General features: G+C 33.1%; 3 protein-coding genes across 3 annotated transcripts in view; 1 reads left to right on the top strand and 2 right to left on the bottom strand.

Moving 5' to 3' along the window:
- LOC130449747 (uncharacterized) overlaps positions 1 to 3,198 on the top strand; it is a 66,637-nt gene extending 63,439 nt beyond the window's left edge. The window contains exons 5-6 of the mRNA XM_056787736.1: positions 2,463 to 2,672; positions 2,774 to 3,198. Coding sequence (XP_056643714.1) covers positions 2,463 to 2,672; positions 2,774 to 2,805 — 242 coding nt within the window. The 3' untranslated portion in view covers positions 2,806 to 3,198. The remainder of the gene's footprint in view (positions 1 to 2,462; positions 2,673 to 2,773) is intronic.
- A 1,010-nt stretch (positions 3,199 to 4,208) lies between these two features.
- LOC130449610 (NKAP family protein CG6066) lies at positions 4,209 to 5,379 on the bottom strand. The gene is made up of 2 exons (XM_056787549.1): positions 4,711 to 5,379; positions 4,209 to 4,578 (listed from the first exon to the last, which is right to left on the bottom strand). The coding sequence occupies exons 1-2, from the start codon at positions 5,312 to 5,314 to the stop codon at positions 4,316 to 4,318; spliced, it is 867 nt and encodes a 288-aa protein (XP_056643527.1). The 5' UTR covers positions 5,315 to 5,379; the 3' UTR covers positions 4,209 to 4,315.
- A 599-nt stretch (positions 5,380 to 5,978) lies between these two features.
- On the bottom strand, positions 5,979 to 21,433 carry LOC130449609 (uncharacterized). The gene is made up of 8 exons (XM_056787548.1): positions 21,177 to 21,433; positions 18,728 to 18,914; positions 15,674 to 15,863; positions 13,270 to 13,588; positions 12,868 to 13,099; positions 9,791 to 9,906; positions 8,173 to 8,760; positions 5,979 to 6,314 (listed from the first exon to the last, which is right to left on the bottom strand). Exons 1-8 carry the CDS (start codon positions 21,208 to 21,210, stop codon positions 6,010 to 6,012), a joined length of 1,971 nt encoding a protein of 656 aa, XP_056643526.1. The 5' UTR covers positions 21,211 to 21,433; the 3' UTR covers positions 5,979 to 6,009.
- Between the last annotated feature and the right edge of the window lie 94 nt (positions 21,434 to 21,527).

Genomic DNA, 21,527 nt, shown 5'->3' with positions numbered 1-21,527 from the left:
TAGTTTTTCCTTTTTTAACATAGTCAACGGAAATTATCTCACGCTCATCTCGAAAAACCGACGCCGCGACCTTACCTGCAGATGGAACAGTTTTTGCCTTCTATGGAGCTGGTTTTCGCTTTTCAATCCATTGTTTTGATTGTTATTTTGTTTCGGGTGTGAAGAGATGAGCCCATGGTTATGAAACTGCTTTATTTCTGTGAAATATTGCCAAACACTCGATTGAATCATCTTCACGACGTTGTTTTTGTTCCATTCTGAGCTAATGCCGCATCTACTGCTTTCTCATGTCCAAATTTACAATTAATATGCGATGTATCGAACTTTTTGGAATTCCTACTATTTCTGCTAGCTCGCGCACACAATATTTCTGGAGTCGACACCTAATTTGGTCGACCTCTGCGATGCAAATGGTACGACCTCGTTTAAACTCTGCTACCCAATATTTTACTGTTGATAATGAAGAAACAATCTCACCCAGAGTAGAATCTAGTTCAGCTATTATATTGTTTGAGCTAAAGCATTTAAAATTCACTGATAACGTTCACCATTGATGGCTACCAAACAAATACTTAACAACGTAGCGTCTTCAAACTTGAAACATATGATGTATAGATTGTGTACTTTCTAGGTACTTCTGGGACCATCCTCGTATCATTTTTGGTTTGTAAGACATCGTTTCGTATTATTTTGAAATTTATTGAATGGATTATGGGGTGGACAAAAACTCTTGACCGGTAGTGTAAACATAATTTTTTTTTGCTTTATTGTAACGAAAATAAGACGAATTATAAACTGTTAAGTATTATTCGTACCATACAAATTCTAACCTCACTAGTTTGTGAGACAGATTAAATCAGAAAACGTACATATTTCACTAAATATCCTTTTTTATCCAAGTATTTCCAACAGTATATTTTTCAAATAATCCCCTTTTTTGAATATTCAAATTGTCGTTGAAATTATCTGATATTACCGTACGCATGTAAATTACAATTATTGTTTTTGTTATTGTTTCATGAGAAAGTCGATTTTCTGCTTTAGTTTTGCGTAACGGCAATGTAGAGCACACACTAATACTGTAATCATGTTTTCACCATTAGTTTTCTGCATTCTTAAATTCTTTTATTTATGTAGGTGACATTAAAAACTTCATATATATATAATCATTTATATTGAATTTACTATAAAATTCTTTAAATATCAAATAATTCAGATGTCACTTGTTAATTCAAGAAATCAACAATAATCAGCAGTTACGTTCCAATGTAAACAATAAGTTCTACAATAAAGCTGTCATTTATTGATATTTTCGATAACAATAATCGATTATATCTCTACTTGGAGTACCTATTTCGACATGAAATCGATTACCTAATTATTCGGTGACGTAGAAACTGAAAGGGGGAGATTACTACTTAATGAATTAAATAAGAAACAAGCAAAAATAGACTATCTAAATCTAAATGAAAATCGATTATGTATATGGAATTATTAATAAATTTATTTTGAATAAATCGATTGTCATAGATAAATACTACTACTACGGAGAAATAAAAAAAGAAGAATAGATATTTGATCGACAGTTGGTTTAAAATAACTGACAATTTTTTTTATTTTATAACTTGTTTATAAATTGTTATGAACGAGAAATTCTGTTGAGGAAAAATAAGATATAATACATACACATGATGATCTGCTTTCTCGTTTAATAACTAAGAAATAATTGTGAACAGAGAGGTTGTCATAAGTTATAGTATACACAGTGCCGGTTTAGCACAACCTGCGTCCTTGGACGAAATTTCTACATTTTTCAAATAACGGTTTATTTGGAAAAAATTATAAACTTTTACTTTTCTAGCCTTTCTATCGTCGATTTTTCAAGAAATTTCATTGTCGATTGATAAAATTGTCCTACATAAGTTACAGAATTTCAAATTCTAAAAAAACGTTATAGTATTTCATTGAATTGGAAAACAAAAATTTATCGATTTTTTTATGTATATCTATAGTCGCGGATCTCCGTCTTTCCTGTTCAGCTCTCGTTTTTCGAAAGTTTAAGTATGAAAAAGATAGAATATATTTGCATATATGCATATAATGCAACGATTAGACACTGCGTTTTATCTTAGTGTTGCCAACAACGAATTTCTCGCAAAACTTTTGGAATTTTCGGACATCACAAGTCACTAACAACCATAAAATCGGACCACAAAATGGCGCTCACTGAAGAATGGTATAGCAGCGAACAAGATCGAGCAAATAAACTTATTCGATCCACGAAAAAGAAATTTGAGGCTGTTATTAGAAGGGAGAAAACTATTGGTCGAATGAAAGTTCGTTTCAAAATAATTTGGAATACAAATGTATGGTGTGGGTTAAAAAATTAAACTTTTCCTTTAGAATTCATCGACATTATCATTGAATTCATTCGTGAAAACCAATAATTACATTTGTTTCAGTATTGACTGACATCGATATTAGTACTTACGACGATAGTACCCTGGGAACGCCATCTGTGACATCTTATCGACTGAACGACGACGTTTTTTGTGTCCAACCACCATCTCTCAAAGGTTTTGGATCATCCAGATCCTCGAGAGACCCCGGAATGACTTCGAGAAGAAACGACAACGGCAATAACTCGGATACCAAATATTTTAAATTCAGAGGTAAGGTTTTTCAAAAATATTCATTCAATTTGTATTATTTATTTTGTATTCCTACCCTGTATGGTAAATTGGATGTCTAAAAGTGGTTTTATTTGTTTCAGAACGTTCGTACAGTGATATTCAACGAGTTTAACATTTCTCAAGACTTCTTTTAGGTTAAACTAGTCATTTCCAAAGTTATTAAATACCAAATGGGATTATATCCAAATCGAAATAATTACATTTTCTTTAATAAAAGAAACATCGTTGTAAAATGACTTTGCATTATGCATTAACTGTTTTTTTTTAAATGTATCATTAAAATCTCAATTAATATTCATTTAACAAGGAATGCTGAGTCTCATAGTAAAATCTTCAAAACAAATATTTATACTTTTTAAATGTTTTTATATCTTAAATACCATCATCACTTATAGGGAATGTATGACAATCTGTATTTTTATTATAATCTGCAACACATTGTAATTGTAGATTTAGGAACCTTTTTACATTTATAGATCTATTAATAAATAATATTACAAAGACATTGTGTTTTTTCTACTTTCCTTTAATACGAGGACGGTCCTAGAAGTACCTGGCCTGAGCTTATGGAAAATAACAAAGCAAAGCCAAAAGACCACCATAAACAAACAAAAAGTAAAACCCCAACTTCACGTCTTCTAACGTCAAACGTCAAAATCACGTCTAACGAATGCGATTGACTCTTTTCACCAACGGTAGATGGCGGCGTCAAACGGCATGATGTAAAGACTACAAGGTGTGCTATTGCGCGCCAGCTGGGAAGCAACCAATGAGATTTCGCTCCCAAAACGACTCGCCAATTTGCGAGCGAACTCTCATTGGATCTTGAGAGATGCGCAGAACGAGTTGAAAATGAGCCCTCCCGAAGAACACATCTTGTAGTCTTTACATCATGGACAAACGGCAACTATGAATGGTCTGTTAAAAGTAATTAATTTCAGTATGGATTATAACATAATTCCCTAATGGTGAGGTTATATTTTGGTATAAAAAAGACCATAAATATTACCCATGGAAAAATAACTCTTTACAAATAGATTATCTATGGTCGTGACGTCCAGTACATTATTACATCGAATTAGTGTCGTCATTACCAATACGATAATGCAATGTATATCACAGAACATCTTATAGTATGTTCCAATGTAGATATTGAATCGTAGACTTGATATTAAAGATATAGAGATCGTAGAATTGATATTAAAGATATAGAGATCGGTATGTAAGTGGAATTGTACTATTTGAGTACAGAGTAAGAACAAAGGTTTAAGACTGTCTATTTCTCTCTATCAAAATCGAAACTTGTTATTTCTCTTTTTACTGTTCCCATCAGTCGAAACTTTGACGTCATAGCGATCCAATCAGAATAGAGTATAGTATATCCTTGTCCTTTCTTTCTCTATCAACAGTTCGGATCCTCCCACACCTCGCTCTCTCTATCTTTATTATCAACTCTATGGATTTAACAGTTCAAAAATCGAGTTCTTCTCGAAATTAATAGTAGAAATAAAAATATTACAATGAAAACATATATTTACAGATTTATTAATATTACAGTCTTCTTATATAACATGTGTAAAAATTTTTAGATAAAATATCTTGCGTACTATATATTGTTTTAATTACTTATTTTTTTCGTTTAATTTATAGTTAATCATATCTTTGAATTGTCCCAGTATCAAATTTTCTCTTTTCTGTCTCTCTTCTTTGCTGAACATGGCTAACGCTCGTTTTTCATCGGCAGAATAAATTTGATTTTCTTTGCGAATACGAACAGCTTCCATTCTCCTGTGCCGCGATCCTGACATAACATAACCTACACTTTCATATGATGCAATTTCATCTGAAGTTAAACCAATTTCTCCTCTCCTCGGTATACGTTTACCTATAAGAAAAATTATAACGAAGAAATAAAATCAAAACTAATTAAAAATATTCAATTTCATGTCTGCATTGTTTAAACAGAAAACTAGTTATCAAAACCTTATTAACTCATAGAAAAATAAACAAAAATTACCTTCTGCTACGTATGCAGCCATAGCAGCACCTTCCCCTGGAAGTAAAGCTTTACCCATTTCTTTATGAGTAAGAGTCCCGTGTGCCTTCTGAGAGGGTCCAATCTCTGTATCCTCATTATCTGATTGAGATTCATTTTTAATTGTTGATGGTTTTTCCACCCATTCTTCAACTTCCGAATCACTTTCATCACTGCTAACTTTTTTCTTCTTTTTCTTTTTATCCTTTTTGTGTTTTTTAACCTTCTTCGACTTTTTTTCTTTGTGTTTCCGCTTCTTTTTGTGTTTTTTTATATTATCCGTTTCTTCACTGCTTTTAACAACTTCTTCTGAATCCGTATCCACCGGTTCTGGCGATTTTCCCCAAATGTTAGGACATTCTCTAACGCCTAAAATCTCTCTCTGTTGTCTACGAGATTCCATAAAATCATCTTGGTCAAATTTTTTACTTGAGTCTCTTGATCGATAACCATTCTCGTGATTTCTGGCATTTCTTTCTTCCCTGTGATATTTGGGAGATCGAGAGCGGGATTTTCGTTGTTTTTTCGAAGCATACTTGGATGACGGTGACCGTGATCTTCTTCTAACTCTATCATGAGAGCCCATTCTATTATTCTCAAAAAACACTGCACACTGTTACATTATTCCATACTTGTAAAATAGTAAATAAAGATTATAATCAAATATGTCAATGTCAAAACCTTCTTCTTTTTTAATGGCATTTTGTCTTTGGTTCTTAAAATGAAAAATTATATTAAAGTGAGATACGTTTGGTATTCGATTAAGTCGACGGTTTCAGAACATAATGAAATAATTTTTGTCAAATTCTTTTACTTGTATTTTGTTTTTGGTTTACGTTTCGCAAAGTTTAATAGTAGTTTGTTACATCTATTGGTGGTTGTAATGCTTACTAAAAATGTGTAATGTATCTATGAAAATCAGTGATATGATTATATGTTATAATTTTTACAACGTTGTTGATGTCAATATTTTTACTTAATAAAATAACATTATGAGTAATTTAGATTTAATTCTACTAATAACAAATAAAATCTTAAATTTTAGAATACTAGTTTTGAGAATAGTAAATTTTACTAAACTATGTTTCACGATGGCCAACACTTAGAATTTGATTTTCCCTGATACACTAGTAGTACTTTCATTTAAGTTTTGGATTTTTAGATTTTGTTAAGTGGCTGCATTTGACAATTACTGATAAAAGTCTCAAAATCAATACCACAATTACGGAATATAAATAAAACAATTGACATTTTAAAAAACTTATATTTGTAAAATTAAAATTAGTCTTTTTTAATCAAGTACAAGCTTTTATTGTGTCTCAAGGTATATGGAAATACCTGTTCATCAAAAATTTGGTATGGGCGACCAAAATATTCAACAAATCTCATTTTATTATAACATTTTTGAATTCTTGTAACCATTTCTTCTATTGGTTCGACTAACATCGAATTAGCTTTTATACGTGATATATTTCTTTGAAGAAGCATCGATATGAAATAAGCTGTACCTTTAACGGTACACAAAATTTCATTTTTCACAGATTCTTGATCTACGTCAATATTCAGTGGTTCCTCCCAACTAATATCTACGAATTTAACCAATAATCAGAGAACCCTTAACCAAATAAACACGACAGTACGCCATTTCGCGAAATCTTCAAGTAGGGATGATACAACAGAAAATACACTGAGAAAAGTGTTTTATTTATACAATGCAATAAAATATGTATTGTAAATACAAGGAAGTTTGAAAGACATCATTTCTACTGTGAAAATATGAAAATCGATCTAAATTCTTCGATCGATCGGTCTATTGTGAGAATTTGTCCAAAATTTAGTATCTTTTCTCGGTGTTTTCTTTTGTACTTTACGTCAAATCATATCACGTTTTCTAAGCCCGTTTATCCGACACTTTTCGAAGAAACTATAATTTATATTTATATATTATCTAAATACATATAATTTCCAGCATTACTTTGTTATCAATTAATTTCGTCGTCCAGTAGCTAATCTAGATAGAAAAATTGGAGTACCAAGTCACGTTAAGAATTCTAGAATTGATAAAATAGGAAGCAGTGATAAATTAATGGAAAAAAGGTACAAAATGACGGACACAATCATCCCATTCGAAGCAGTAATTACTGACACCAATCATCGACCAATAAAGATCTGCCGCAAGCTAGAAATGTATCTCTCTGGTGCACAGACAGTTCGAAGTTAGCGTAGGGAGCTGAACTAGGTATTTCTGGACCCAAATGCGCTCTTCATGCCTCTGGAAAGCCACTATTTTTCATGCAGAGAAACTCACCCTAATGCTGCTACCACATCACCAAGGTATACGAGGGGTAACGAGGAAGCAGACAACCTTGCCAAAAAGGAACGTATTCATATTTTGCACCACAATGAACTGATCAGATGGCTAAAGATGGAGTCTTACAGTGCAGGCCTTAAAACATCCAAAAGATTCATAATCATATCAGCTAAGTCTGAAGAACATCTTCTAATGGTCAGAAACGATATTAAACTGCCCAGTCTCCCTCCTTTAGTCTATTGATGATTTCCTGGCGTGCTACTTCCCACTTAAGTAAAAAGCAAGCACAACACGGGGATCCCTATTAAACTCGAGTAGTTCGAGTGGTGCTTGTCGTGTGGAAACGTCTTTGGATATTGATCTTGAACTTCTATAGCTAGTAATGCTCGGGAAAGACGTATTTTGGTAGCTAATTACAAAGGTTTGCACTGCTCCAAAGACACGAATCCCGATAAATTGAAGTTCTGAGCGTCTGCAGACGAACTCGATGTCAATAACGAACGAGTAGGTCTTGCAAAAACTGCTCTAGGCTCAAGGGTTAAATAGAAGGGCAGAAATACTCAGCACAGGAGGAAATTTAGGTAGGAGAGATGACAACACACAGGTTAGGTACAGTCGATTTCCACCATGAAGCAGTGAAAAGGTTAAAACTATAAAAATAACAGAGGACAACAGCTGCAGATTCTGCGGGAAAGCCAGGGAAACATGAGACCATATATTCTGCGTTTTTCATGCCTATTTCATAAAAAGGCTTAGGTACTTCAAAGAAGCAGTGCTAACATATTGGGAAGTGTTTTGGAAACTGAACAAAGAGATGTAGAGACCTCCCTGCAATCTAAAATCAATTTTTCATCTCTTTCTAAGATCAGAGCTTCATAAGAAACTAAATATACTGCTAAATATTTCTACGCCAACACCTACAATTACAGTGTCTAGTTTTAGGATCCTTTCATGGGTTTCTGGTTCATATCCGGCTCGAAGGACCAAACATTTGTAACTGAGTATTGGTATAGTGGTAGAAAGCAAGTTTTTTTCAATTAATTTGAATTGAATTGAGATATATTGTAATAAGAAATATTTTTAATTGATTTTGATTTGATTAATAACAGCTAGATTATTAAAAACATATTTACCCCTTCCGTTAATACAAGGCAAAGTGCAGTTTTCTCCATTAGCATCTTTAGTAACTCCTTTAATGTCTTTTATTCGCTTGAATATGTTAATCACTTCCCATTGTTGATCCAATTCTACTGATTTAGTTTCATCTCCTAATACATCCGCAATCATTTGATCTTCTACAATAAATGAATTAATTTTTCTCGCGTTTTGTTCGGTTTCAGTTTTTTTCTTTCTCCTTTTTCTAGAGGTAGATTTTTTAATCGCTCCGGTACTGGGTTTAACTGCGTTATTTCCACATTCAACAGGAATAATCGCGGGTTCATGTAAATCTGCAGAATTTACTAGTTTCTTGGTTTGATAATCAGTTTCAACACACCCAGTACAATTTTTTTTATTGCAATTCATCAAATGGGCTCCCATTACTGTTTTTACTGTATTAGAGGATTCGTGCAAGTCTTCTAGTTTTTTTGATAAATTTAAATCAACAGTTATGACACACCCAGTACAATTTTTACTCTTGCATTGAATCGAATGAGGTACTAATACAGCTACACTATCAGTTTCACTTTTATCTTCTACTACTTCATTTGTAACAATTGAATCTATAAAAATTACTTGTATTATGAATTAGTTTATTTGCCTTGAAAATATGTTTCTATATTTTTTTGTTGCTTAATTACCTTGATTAGTTTTTAAAACAGGTAAAAAATTGACATTTCAATCAATTTGTTTCAAATACCAAATTTCAATAAGAAAAAACCTAAAATCAAGACAATTTAGCAACCAAAACATATAAGAGTCTAAGGTAGGGTTTCTTCACTTCTTAATAAAGTTCCTACTAACTATTATTTACCCAATAACCAAAAATTCAGTGTCTTTACCTTCTAATAAATAAACTTCCGAGTAAATCGAGTTATTTGCCAAATAAATTAGGCAGTCACAAGTGTCAATTAAAAAGTTTAGTAGAAACTTAACCTAAAATATTATATTTCAAAAGTGGTTTGTTTGTTTATTATACCTATATTTGATTAGGTTAATTTTTGGACATATTCGTCATATAAATAATTAAATTTTTAACATGGATGCTTTTCAAGATTTAGAAGATTTGTTTGATGAAGAATTGATTACAGAAAACTTCAGAACAAGCTTAATCAGTTCGTCATAAACGTCATAAACGAAACACGTGTAAATATAATTACGCAAAGATCGTTCTCAAAAGCACAAATCATAGAAAACCGTCAATAATAGAAGAGCGTTTTCATGCTTATTTCTTTCCTTATTTAATACATGGATGATTGCTATATAGGCATCTTTCATAGTGTTACCAACAATAGACTATTTGTTAAATACATAATAAAGTGACAAATACTTATAAGTTAGTTGGGATTTAAACCATCTATGGTGAAGAAACATTATACATTTATAAAAAGTTCCTACTAAAGGTATGGCAGCCCTAAGAAATAAAAGAAGAAAATAAATTTATTTCTATAGATCGAGGTTAGGTTAGGTTAGGTTAGGTTAGGTCAGTGATCGAGGGGTATTTTTATTTGAAATGTGGTAATCCTGGATAATAATTATAAATGTCTAAAAATAGAAAAAAAATGTATTTCTACTTGGCGAAATGACACTTACCTGTTAGATAATCTCTTTCAGGTAATTTCTCATTAGTATCTACTTTTAATGCGATCTTTGGTTTAGCTACAGGGGAATTTTTCTTTTTTTCGTTTTCACGGTTATCAGTTACTTCACTGTAATAATAGTTATTTTATGTAACAAGTTTGTAAAGCAGCCTTTTTTCGACGAATGTGAATCACATGATACGAAAAAAGACCTTTACACACGAATTTTATACAATATTTTATCTACTAGCGAAAATTTTAACAAAATGCAAAAGTTTAATGCTAATTTTTCATATAAAATATATCATATATTTATTAATATTTCTAATCAAGATTAGAACAAATTTACAAAAGAACAGACGAATTTGTATCATTAAATTTGTCTCTTTATCACATATAAATGGCATCAGCGCGATTTGAACCTAGGACCTCCCGCATGTGAGCCTCGTACTTTAGCCACTACACAAGAGACCTTAATAATACGTTTTTTACGCACTACTGCTTAAAGTATATTTCGTTACGTATTAGTGCGTGAAGTTATGTTTTACGCACTCGAAAGTGCGTCCACTTATTAATTAATAAGGCTCTAAAGAAATTATATTTTGTTTACAGAATAAATAAAAAAGAACAACCATGGATAAATTACAAGGGACGTTATTTGAAACATTTTTGTCCACAGATCAGCTATTTTTAGTCTCGTTCCAACAGTAATTCGGAGTATGTGCGTTCCAACAGTAACTCGGAGTATGTGCGTTCCAACAAGCAATAAATTGAAACCTCGATTGTGACTTTGCGAACAGTACTTGCACTAGTTTTTTGTTTTTTTGAGGTTAAGTTTAATTGGGCTTGGGACAATCCGAACTTGTGCGCATGAATATAATGTTCAAACAGAAGCATTTCCATTGATTTCGCATTGTTTATGGTTTCTTTCCGTAGATGATTTATGTCTTCGCCTATAGTACAATGGCATAATTAACACACAAGCTCCGAACAATACAACAATTTTATCTTGGATCCAGATATTCAACACTATTGGAAATACTATCGGCGAAATTTATCACGGCCGTCCAAAGACAGCAAGAACGCCTGGAAACGTTCAGTCAGTAGCAGATTCTGTAAACCGACAGCCTCGAAGCGTTAGTCTCAACTGGGATTATCAAGATGCGATCTGATTTACACCTAAAGGCTTATAAAAATCAGATTGTGCAAGCTCTACATGAAAACAATTCCGTTATAAGATTGAATTTTGTGGGTACAATATTAGAGAGATTAAACAATTTCAACAACATGTTCTTCAGCGATGAGACACATTTTCATTTGGATGGATACGTAAATCGCCAAAATTTTCGTTTGTGGGGACAAAAGAATCCACAGATATTACATAAACGCCCGTTGCATAACCTAAAAGTAACCTCTTTAGCTCCATTGCACGAGTTGTTTCCACAAAAGGTGATTTCAAGAAGAGGTGATATTCAATGGCCATCTCGGAGCCCTGACTTGACTCCACCTGATTTTTTCTTGTGGGGTTATCTTAAGAGCGTGGTCTACGAGAATAATCCACGAAATTTGACAGATTTTAGAAACAAGTAACATGAGGAGTATTCCTCAACTACTATTTCAAGAAATTTTTGAAAATGTACGCGAACGATTTGAAGAGTGTCGTCAACGTGATGGCCGTCATTTAAACAATGTCGTGTTTAAAAAATTTTGCTTCTTATCTTTTAATTATTACCAATAAATACATATAAAAATAAATATAATGTAATTTTTTTTCGACTAAAGTCTGTAACTGGGTCTATAACTTAATTCGTGCGGTTTGATAAGAGATGGCGTAACTTGTATAATATTACATCGTTCCAAAATTCCGAACCTGCGTTGGAAAGCTACAGTTACTGTACGTCTTTTCAGTATTTGTCATTCATTTGAAGCGTTATTAACAATAATTTTTTTTTCACTCAAATATGTCGAACTTTATTCCTGAAAAAGTGTTTTTGCGGGGAGTTCTTCTTCATTACTTTGATATGAAGTAAAATTCTGCCGGAAGTCATCTTATTTCGGTGAAAATTTATGGTGAACTAACTGAGCGAACGTGCCAAAAGTGGTTTGCACGATTTAAAAGTAGTGATTTTGGCTTGGAAGACGATGAACGTCCTAGGCAGCCAAAAAAGTTTGATGATGAAGAACTGGAAGCATTATTCGATGAAGATTGTTGCCAAGAATCTTTGGATATCACTCAAGCAGCCATTTCAAAACGTTTAAAGGCATCTGGATTTATTCAAAAGCAAGGAAATTGGGTTCCACATGAACTCAAGCCGAGAGACGTCGAAAGGCGGTTTTGCATGTCCGAAATGCTGCTGGAACGCCACATTTTTGCATCGGATTGTTACTGGTGAAAAATGGATCCATTACGACAACCCCAAGCCCAAAAAATCATATGTGAAATCCGGCCAACTAGCCAATTCAACGGCAAAGCCGAATATCCATCGCGCGAAGGTAATGCTCTTTATTTGGTGGGATCTGATGGGTGTGCTGTATTATGAGCTGCTAAATCCGAGTAAAACCATCAATGGAGAACGTTACCGAACACAATTAATCCGTTTGAAAAGATCAGTAGCCTAAAAACGCCCAGACACAAGGTAATAATTTTTCATCATGACAACGCTCGGCCCCACGTTGCTATTCCGGTTAAGAACTATTCGGAAAATAGTAGAAGGGAAGTTTTACCTCACCCACCTTATAGCCCAGACCTTGCCCCTTCTGACTACTATTTGTTCCGGTCGATGCAGAACGCCCTCACTAGAATACGGTTCACATCAGAGCATGATCTCAAAAATTTGCTTGATTCATTCTTGTCTGCCAAGCTGGCGCAGTTCTTTTGGGATGAGATCCACAAATTGCCAGAAAGATGGGAAAATGGCATAGCTTCAGGTGGGCACATATTTTTTTTAAATGTTCAAATTTTGAAAAAAAACCGCACGAATTAAGTTATAGACCACAATAGTTGGGTCGTTATGAGACAACTCGTAAAATTGATAAATTTCAATAGCTAGTTAATTAAATTTTCTATTCAAAATAATATTATTATAATACCTGGATAGTCGTAATGCTTGTTCATTTAGAGGTATCTTGATGTTATTAATTTTATCTATAGTTTCAAAATTTTTGTGATTGATGAACGCCATGTTTTCAAAGGTAAACATTATTTCTTTCCAACAGGTCTCAAATTGATCCGGCATCAAAAAATCGTACGAAAAAATTCCCATATAAGCATTTATGACACTTAGTAGAATAGTTCCTGAATAGGCGTGCGGAGACAACAACCCTAAATATCAGAAAAAAAAATAAAAAATTTATTTGACACTAAATTTCTACAGAAAATGTTCATTATGATATTATGAGGTATATTAAGGAAAATAATCACATTAAGGGGCCTAAATTGTACAATTTATTAATTAAGTTATGAAATTTATCTAAGAGAAGACTTGTACGTACCTTTTGATGTATATTCTATATGATGTAACCATATACTTTGGGGAAAATATTGTACCTTCCTAGGCCAATAACCTTTCCATAATAAAAAATTCAAATATACCTTAAATTCCGCTGTTTTATCTAATGTGTAAAAAATATCTGACCAAATGGCGTAATAATTGACGCGAGGTCCATACGATGTTCTAAATGCGATGTCTCTTGCCATGAATATACGATGAAATTTATTCATTAACAATTCCGCATCGAAAAGATGGATCATGCGATTTTTCTGAGATATAGGATAGTACATTACATCTGGATCTTTGTCATAATTTTTATCCTTAAATTTAAATTTACAAAAAAAAATCCACTAAATCTGAAATAGAGTTAAACTTGGCAACAGTTTATACGAGGACCGTTTGTTTTTCAACCTCCAATAGGCTATAAATAAAAAACAAGTTCTATTCGAAGAAAATTACCGCTAATGAGTTAAAGTAGAGTGCAAAACAGACTTTGAAACTTATGGAAATTTCGTAGACAAAGCATTAATCGTGAATCTAAGGTTTTCTTTAACCATTAGGTCAACCCGTTGAACCAAGTCATCTGAAACGGCAGATTTGCGTCCTTGGCCCACTTCATCACGCATGATTACGGCCGTCTTTAAACTTTCGACAACAATCACGTACAACACCATCTTTCATGAAGTTTTTCCCATACACACGACTCATTCTCCGATGGATCACTACGACCTCCAGCCTATAGAAAACGTATAAATTCACACTTGACGAGAGCATCAATAATGGCTGACATGTTTACGTGGCTATAGCACAACGCCGACTGACGCCTGAATGTCAACAATGGCGGAGTGTGTAGTGCGAAAGCTTCGCAGTCGCCTACACCGCATGCCCGCTTTCTTGTGTCCGCGTAGCTTCTGCACGGAGCGATCGGAGGTTGAAAAAAAACGGACCTCGTACATACGATGTCTGTACAGCGAAGGAAATACAGAATTTCAAATTTTGAATAGAATTACAATTTACTATTACAAGGGTTAGGTTAAAAAACTCAGTTAGACACTGTGCACGAAAACCTCCCACCATTTACGTATTGGCATATCAAAAGAACACCGAAGAATTATGCATAAGGACCGAAAAACATTCGATTGAACATTTCCCAGGCTCTATTGACGCTGTTTAAGCAAAATGAATCCACCACAACACTCAAGAAACTAAAAAAAAGTCAAGACAGAAGATTGCAAACGACGTATTCGTTCCGAATAGGCAAAAACGGAAAAGCTGTGGAGAAAAACGGAAACTATTATTTGGAACAGTTGAAAAGGTTACAGAATCGCTGGACTAAAAAAGAAACTATGTTGAGAAATAAAAATTATTATGGAAAAAACAAATCTTGAATTTTTGTTAGATAGGCAACTTGTCATATAACCCTCGTATTTTTCTCAAATTAACTTCGGGTGTAGAAAAACGTTGACCTCGCAGTTTATTTTTGATCTGCGAGAATAAAAAAAAAATAATTGGGTGCCAAATAAGGACTATACGGGGGACGGTCCATCAATTCGATTTTCTGACTATTCAAAAACGATTTTTGTTGGACTTGGCTCGCTTTTGTCGCCTGTCGAGACGTCTTTTGAATATCTTTGTACCAATCGACGCGAGATCTTTTTTGAGCGATTGTCAAATTATGCGGTATCCAACGCGAACAAATATTTTTGACAACCAAATGATCCGAGTACGTTCTCCATTAAAAATGTCAAACTTTATGATAGGAATGTCAGATTTGACGTATCCATATTTCAAAAGTTAAGTAGCAGCCATCGTACCTTCAATCTCTACATTATTTAAAGAATTCAGTAAATAATTCAACAGACGTTGTGTGTACGTTGGTTCAAATTAAACATTTAAAAATGAAACGTCTGTTTTCTATTAGGTTAAGAATTGTATATACTTAAAGTAAGATTTTAAAGAAGGTTAAGGAAAATATGTTTTCTGTTCATGTTAAGACAAGAAAACGTAGAAAGTTACAGTTTATAAGATAGAATTTGCAAATGAGCATGCGTGAGGAATATCAAAAGTAACAGAAGGATAGAAGTATGATCAGCTGACAGAAAAAAAGACACGAAGATGTATAATTGGTTACTACGATGACATGTGGTGAAGGAATAGATGGTTGTCTACATAATAGGTTCGTTTCCCAGGTAGGATTGTAATTCAAACAGTGCTAAATTCGGAAATTTTGGTTCTCCTTTTTTAAACGTTTAGCTAAATGAGTTTAGTAAATTCAAACTGGTACTGAAACACGATCAAAAGTTGACTTATTATCCTTCAAAATATAACAACCCACTACGTTACTTTTTTTACACACCTTGTACGTGATGCGGGTACATTTTTTTATATTTCAAATTGTTACTCACCGGATTCAGTACCCGAATTACGTTTTTAAAAATTTTATAGTGCGGTGAAACACTACACAAAACATTAATGCCCATTTCATACAGATCTTTTAGTATTCTATGTATACAGTCAGCTATGACGTCACTTTGGTCTCTGTCAGAGTAAGTCAAAAGTCCTCCAATTGGTTGATACTTATCGTTTTCAATGAACCTGTAAAAAGAGTTTTGTCTTGTCGAACTATCCCTGTATACCGTAACTGACAATCAAAAAAGTTAGGTTAGAATAATTAAACGCCATTTTGAAAGCTTGATACTTATATATGTAATACTCCTATATGGAAAGTTCTTATGGGAAAAACGTCTCTACGTGACGATGCCGACTGTCTCGTTCGTGATACTATATATATTCTGCGCATGATTCATGCGCAGTACTATCTGAAGCGCTGTCCATATAGAAGTATTACAATTGACAGTTAAACGAGGGCAAAGTTATGGAGGATAGAGGTGAGGAGGAGTATCACATGTTGGAGAAAAAATACAAAAGTATCCAGTACTGAATAGTTCAAAAATCTTTCAGAATAGGCGCTGGTGTAAACAAAGTGATGATATGATATGAATGTAGTAATTGCAGATGAATTGAAGTATGCCGAGTTGAAAAATTAAATACGAGGGCGGTTCAAATATAAAACGGAATTGTTGAATAAACGCACGAAAAAGTGTTGTGCAAAAAAACTCATTTTAGAATACCTACGCGATCTGGCCCAATAATGGGGCATCAGCGTTGGATTTGGGGCCTATAGTTGGCCTATTTGGCTCAAGGTTAACTGTCTCAAGTTTTTTTCTGACTGTCCAGTCTCTCCTCGCGTTTCTCTAGGCTGTTGTTGTACTTGAACACCAGATTCCTCAGCGATTTGCTAACAATGATTGCGCAACTTTTTCTTCCCAAACTGCTGATAAACTCTGGAAACAACAGACTGAATCATGATTACCACTTGTCGCTGATTCTGGTCTTGTCGCAATAAGGTGACCGCTTGAGCAGTTTTATCACTTGTTGTGTCCATTTTCAGGTGGAATTCATGTCATTTTGAAACTAATAGAAATAATTTAACGATTTTATTAAGAAAAATGAATTTTCGTGTTTTTTGCGTCGCCTGAGTCGTTTTTTTTTTTGTCAATATGATGATTCTGGGGTAAAACAAGATGTAGATGGAATTCGACTAGTTTTTTCTCACGTTTCTAGTGTTTTTCCTTGGGCATACTTTCACAAACTTCTTCAGGATTAAAGTTCCCCAACAGGGTACGTTCCTGATGTTCGATTTAACTGTCATTTATTCTGTCATTCTCATTTACTCCAAAAGACTGACTTTGGATTGTAGACTTCATTTTTCTGCTACCTTCTTAGTCAAATGGATATAATCCTTCATGCATAATTCACCCTTCGACATCTCTCAATATAGAATCGATAAAATTACAGTTAACTGATGTGATTTTTACAAAATTCTTATAGAAACGTGTAAAGTCTGTTCTAAAACAATAATAACTGATCGACGATGATACCAGATACATCTAAACACTTGAAGACGTTAGACCTAGAAGATAATGCAGCGTGCAAATTTTATTGCAAGTATTGAGCAAATAATTAATGAAAGGCAAGACTTCTGAAGAAAAACGCGCCAGTTAAAACGAAGGTTACATTATTAGATGTTGTGTACCGTGTTTTGGGAGATGATGGGAGTAATTCCAGTTGATTTTCTCACGGAACAAAGAACTGTGAACGCCCAGTTTTATAGTAACCTAAAAAACACGGCGAAACATGTCTACAGATAAGACAGATCGCTTACAATTTGGCTTGCGATGGGAACGTTCAACAAATCGTGTTGGGAAACATTTGAACATCCTCCTTATAGTCCAGATTTATTTAATTATTCGATTGAAAGAGTCACTTGGTGGACTTCGATTCGGGAGCAATGCGGAGGTAAAAAGCTTCCAGAGAAGTGGTGAAAGTGAGTGAAGTTTGATGAAGACTAATTAAAAAACTGTAAAAAATTTCAGCTCTGAAACTTGCTAATAAAATTTTTTATAGCAAAATTCAGGTTTATATTTGTACCAATTTGAACAACTTGCAGTGTACAAAAAAATTATATTTGGCGCTTCCTTTAAAATTTACCCTGGTTCTAATGTGGCGCCACCTTTATTTAAAACATTTGGATGGACACTTTACATATACATTCTCTCTACATTTTTTTTCTACCAAATGATTTCGTATATTTGAAATAAATTTATACTAAATCTCGGGAGATGGCGCTACTATATCGTTCCAAACTGTCAAAATAATAAAAAATATTGTTGTATTAATTACATAATTCATTCATTCTTTATTAAACTTCAAGTATCGATATCTCGATATAACGTAGTGAGATATCGAAAAATTGTATTCTTCTTTTTCGCTTTATTCCTCTATGTAATCTGTTTATCGCGAAAATTACGAAGTGGCGACATCTGTTAATTTTCCTCAAAACTTCAATAGAGGCGAGCAACAAGTTTTGTTGTTTTATAAACAAAAGAAAATGTTATTTGAATAATATAAAGGTGCACTTCGAAAACAATAAAAACGTGGTAAAAATTGTGGCCAATAAAACTCTTGTGATCCTTTTTGGTGGTTTCATTCCCAATTAACTACATCATTAAGATTAATTGTTTTCTTTGAGGCTAGGAGTTTGACCTGAAGTCTGTAGACACAAACTTTCAATAGTTTTTGAATTTGCTCCTTCTCGTCCACATAAGACAAGGTATATGTCCCGCTTTAAAAACCGTTCCCACCTTCTTTTATTGTACTTCAATTTTCTTCATTATTAAACCGATTCTTAAACACGACTTTTTGTTTTTTAAACACACAAATACGTTTAGGAAATAAAGACAATCACAAAAATAAAGAAAATCACAAAAAAAACTAAACAGCATCAAACATCCTTATAGATTGTCAAAATCAGCGCCATCTAGTGATACGTGATTTTCATTTTAATAGTTCGTACTAATCAAATTATGTCTGTGTTATCAATTCTGACACATAATTACCTTATACAAAAGAAAATAACGTCAGTCGGTGCTTCAGGATCGTCTGTTGGATGTGTAGGATTGACAGTTTTAAGATCGAATGTGTTCATTAATAAAATACAATTCGTTGTAATCAGCGGTAAACCATACAACGAATCTCTAAGTATGTCAAATGTTACATCGTCAATAAAAAACGGATTATAATCATCTGTAAAAATTTAATTAAATTCTATATTAATCGTTTGACAAAAAAGTGACATTTGAATTAATTAAACTTCAGTCCACGTTGACAGTTTTCATATTGGGGAATCTGTCATTTTAAAATGGCCGCCGTGGGGTAAACACATGCTTTTGTTGCAGCCTTATGTGTGCAGATTTATTTGCTTTGTAAAGTTATAAACTCAAAAAGTTTTATTTCGAAAAACCAGCTGCTATTCAGAAAAGTGCTAATGCTAATGATAATTGCCCTAATGGCCGACGGAAGGGACAAGCGTGACCTAACCCCCCTCAAAACCAAAAGATACAATAATGTTCCATAAAAAATCGAATAATTCATATCTAGAATCTTTCGATATTTTGACAAACACAAAAATAGAAATTAAAACTGCCTAATACACGATCGAAAAAAAATTTATCGACGTTTACATATTTCTTGAGATATCTCAGGACACAAAAAAGATATCGATATGCGGTTTTCATTATTTTAAGGTTAATTTAGTTCACTTTTAAGAAAACTTTTGTACTTCTAGTTAATTTTGTCAAGAGAAATCACAATATTTACCATATATGAAACTCTAGATGATTAAATTGGTGAGAATTTACATATTTTGTATAGCTAGACAAAATTTCTTTCAAACAACATGAAATTTATGAAAATAGGTTTAGCAGAACCGGACTTACGGGCATATTATCATAACAAGTTTCCCACTCCCCCCTATCTCTTATTTGAAGAGATAACTAAAACTTTTGAAATAAAAAATGCACAGAATTCTATTCTTCTATATAAAGTTCTACTCAATTAGTAAATTTTTAAATAATTTCCACGTGTTTCTCGGCGCTACTTTTGTTATAATCCTTTCCTGATCCCGATTTCATTCCATCGCTCAATAAGTCGTGTGACTGACCCACAGATAGCGTTGCCATTTTTAAATCTATATTACGTTTATGAAGTACCAACTTTCAAAAGTCTATGTAAAATATCGTAACATTTTGATTAGTCAAAAAAAATGACAGCCATTTAAGTGAGGTTACCTTTGTTATTTTCAAAACAATTTTGTGTTAATTTTAATTGCTTCTTGATGAAAAAAAATACTGTACAAGCTCAGCGATGGCTTTAAAAGTGTTATCAGGACTCTGCTCCATCAAAAAGAATCATTTGCTGAATTTAAACGTGATCGTACAGACACCGACGATGGTGAACGTTCTGGTCATTCAAATTGAAGTGGTTACTCCAGAAAACATAAAAAAAGTCTACAAATTGGTTATATCTAATTTTAAATTGAAGTTGTGTGAGATAACTAAGGCCGTGAAGATATCAGATAGCAGTGTATTCACAATTATGCATGAAAATTTGACCATGAGAAAACTGTTTTTAAAGTAGACGATCAAAAACAACGTGTTGAAGATTCAAAGCAGTTTTTGACCACGTTTACACGTAATAAATCAGATTTTTTTGCATCGAGATGTTACAATGGATCCATAACTTCAATTCAGAGTCAAAACTATAATCTGAGTGGACTTCAGCCGGTGAACCACGTCTGAAGCAACCAAAGGTACAACAGTTATATGGGAGGGTTATGGCTTGAGTATTTTGAGATGTGCATGGAATATTGTTCATCGACTATCTCCAAAAGGGAGAGATAATCAATGGTGAATACCATATAGAGTTGTTGGATCGTTTGAATGTTAAAATCAAAGAAAAACGGCCTCGAAGAAAAAATCACTGTTTTACCAAGACAACGCACCGATTCACAAGTCGATGATTAAATTGAACGAATTGCTTTTTAATCCACCGTATAGTAAAGATCTGGCCTCCAGTGACTAGTGGCTATTCGTTAATCTCAAAAATAATGGTATCAGATAAGAAATTCAGCTCAAATAAAGAAGCAATTGCTGAAACTGAGGCAAGAGATAAATTCTTTTAAAAGTACGGCATCGAGAAGTTTTTGAATGATTGTATTGGTCTTCGAAAAAATTTGATTGGTGAATATAATGAATTTTTAGCAGAAAAAGTGTTTTTCTTAGTTAGTCACACGGTTTATTTAGTGATGTGTCAATTATCCACCCGGTACAAAAAATATAAATACAAACAAAAAAAAGACCAACCAAATAAAGTAAATAATTTTCATAAAAATGTTATTTTGTTGTTGAAACTATTATTTTTTTCTGTTATTGATTTTTACATTTGAAAATTTAAAAAAAATTCAACATATTGTATATAAAAAAAAATGTAAACAGAAACTGTACTTACCATAGTAATATTCCGCTACACAATTTTTTTGCATATTTTTTTTGTTAGAATAACAAAAATTAGTGATAAAAACTTGATTTAGACGTACACAAATCGTAATTTAAAATAATCATACAATAAAACACACAATAATTATTAAAATCAAATAAATACACAATTTTTATATTATTTATATTCACATAAATTTACAACCACAACTTCTAATGTAAAACTGAATGTCAATCAAGCTACCGAAAAGTTTTTAATTATACAATGTTGCCAAGTGTGATTTACGTCACAAAAACACAAGAAATACGGGAAGTTAAGACATAGGATTCTATATTAGGGAAATTTAAGTAAATCCGTCAACGT

Source organism: Diorhabda sublineata, chromosome 10, assembly GCF_026230105.1.
Source record: "Diorhabda sublineata isolate icDioSubl1.1 chromosome 10, icDioSubl1.1, whole genome shotgun sequence".
NCBI lineage: Eukaryota > Metazoa > Arthropoda > Insecta > Coleoptera > Chrysomelidae > Diorhabda > Diorhabda sublineata.
The sequence above is the reverse complement of the archived record's forward strand: the minus strand, read 5'-3'. Positions and strand labels throughout refer to the sequence as shown.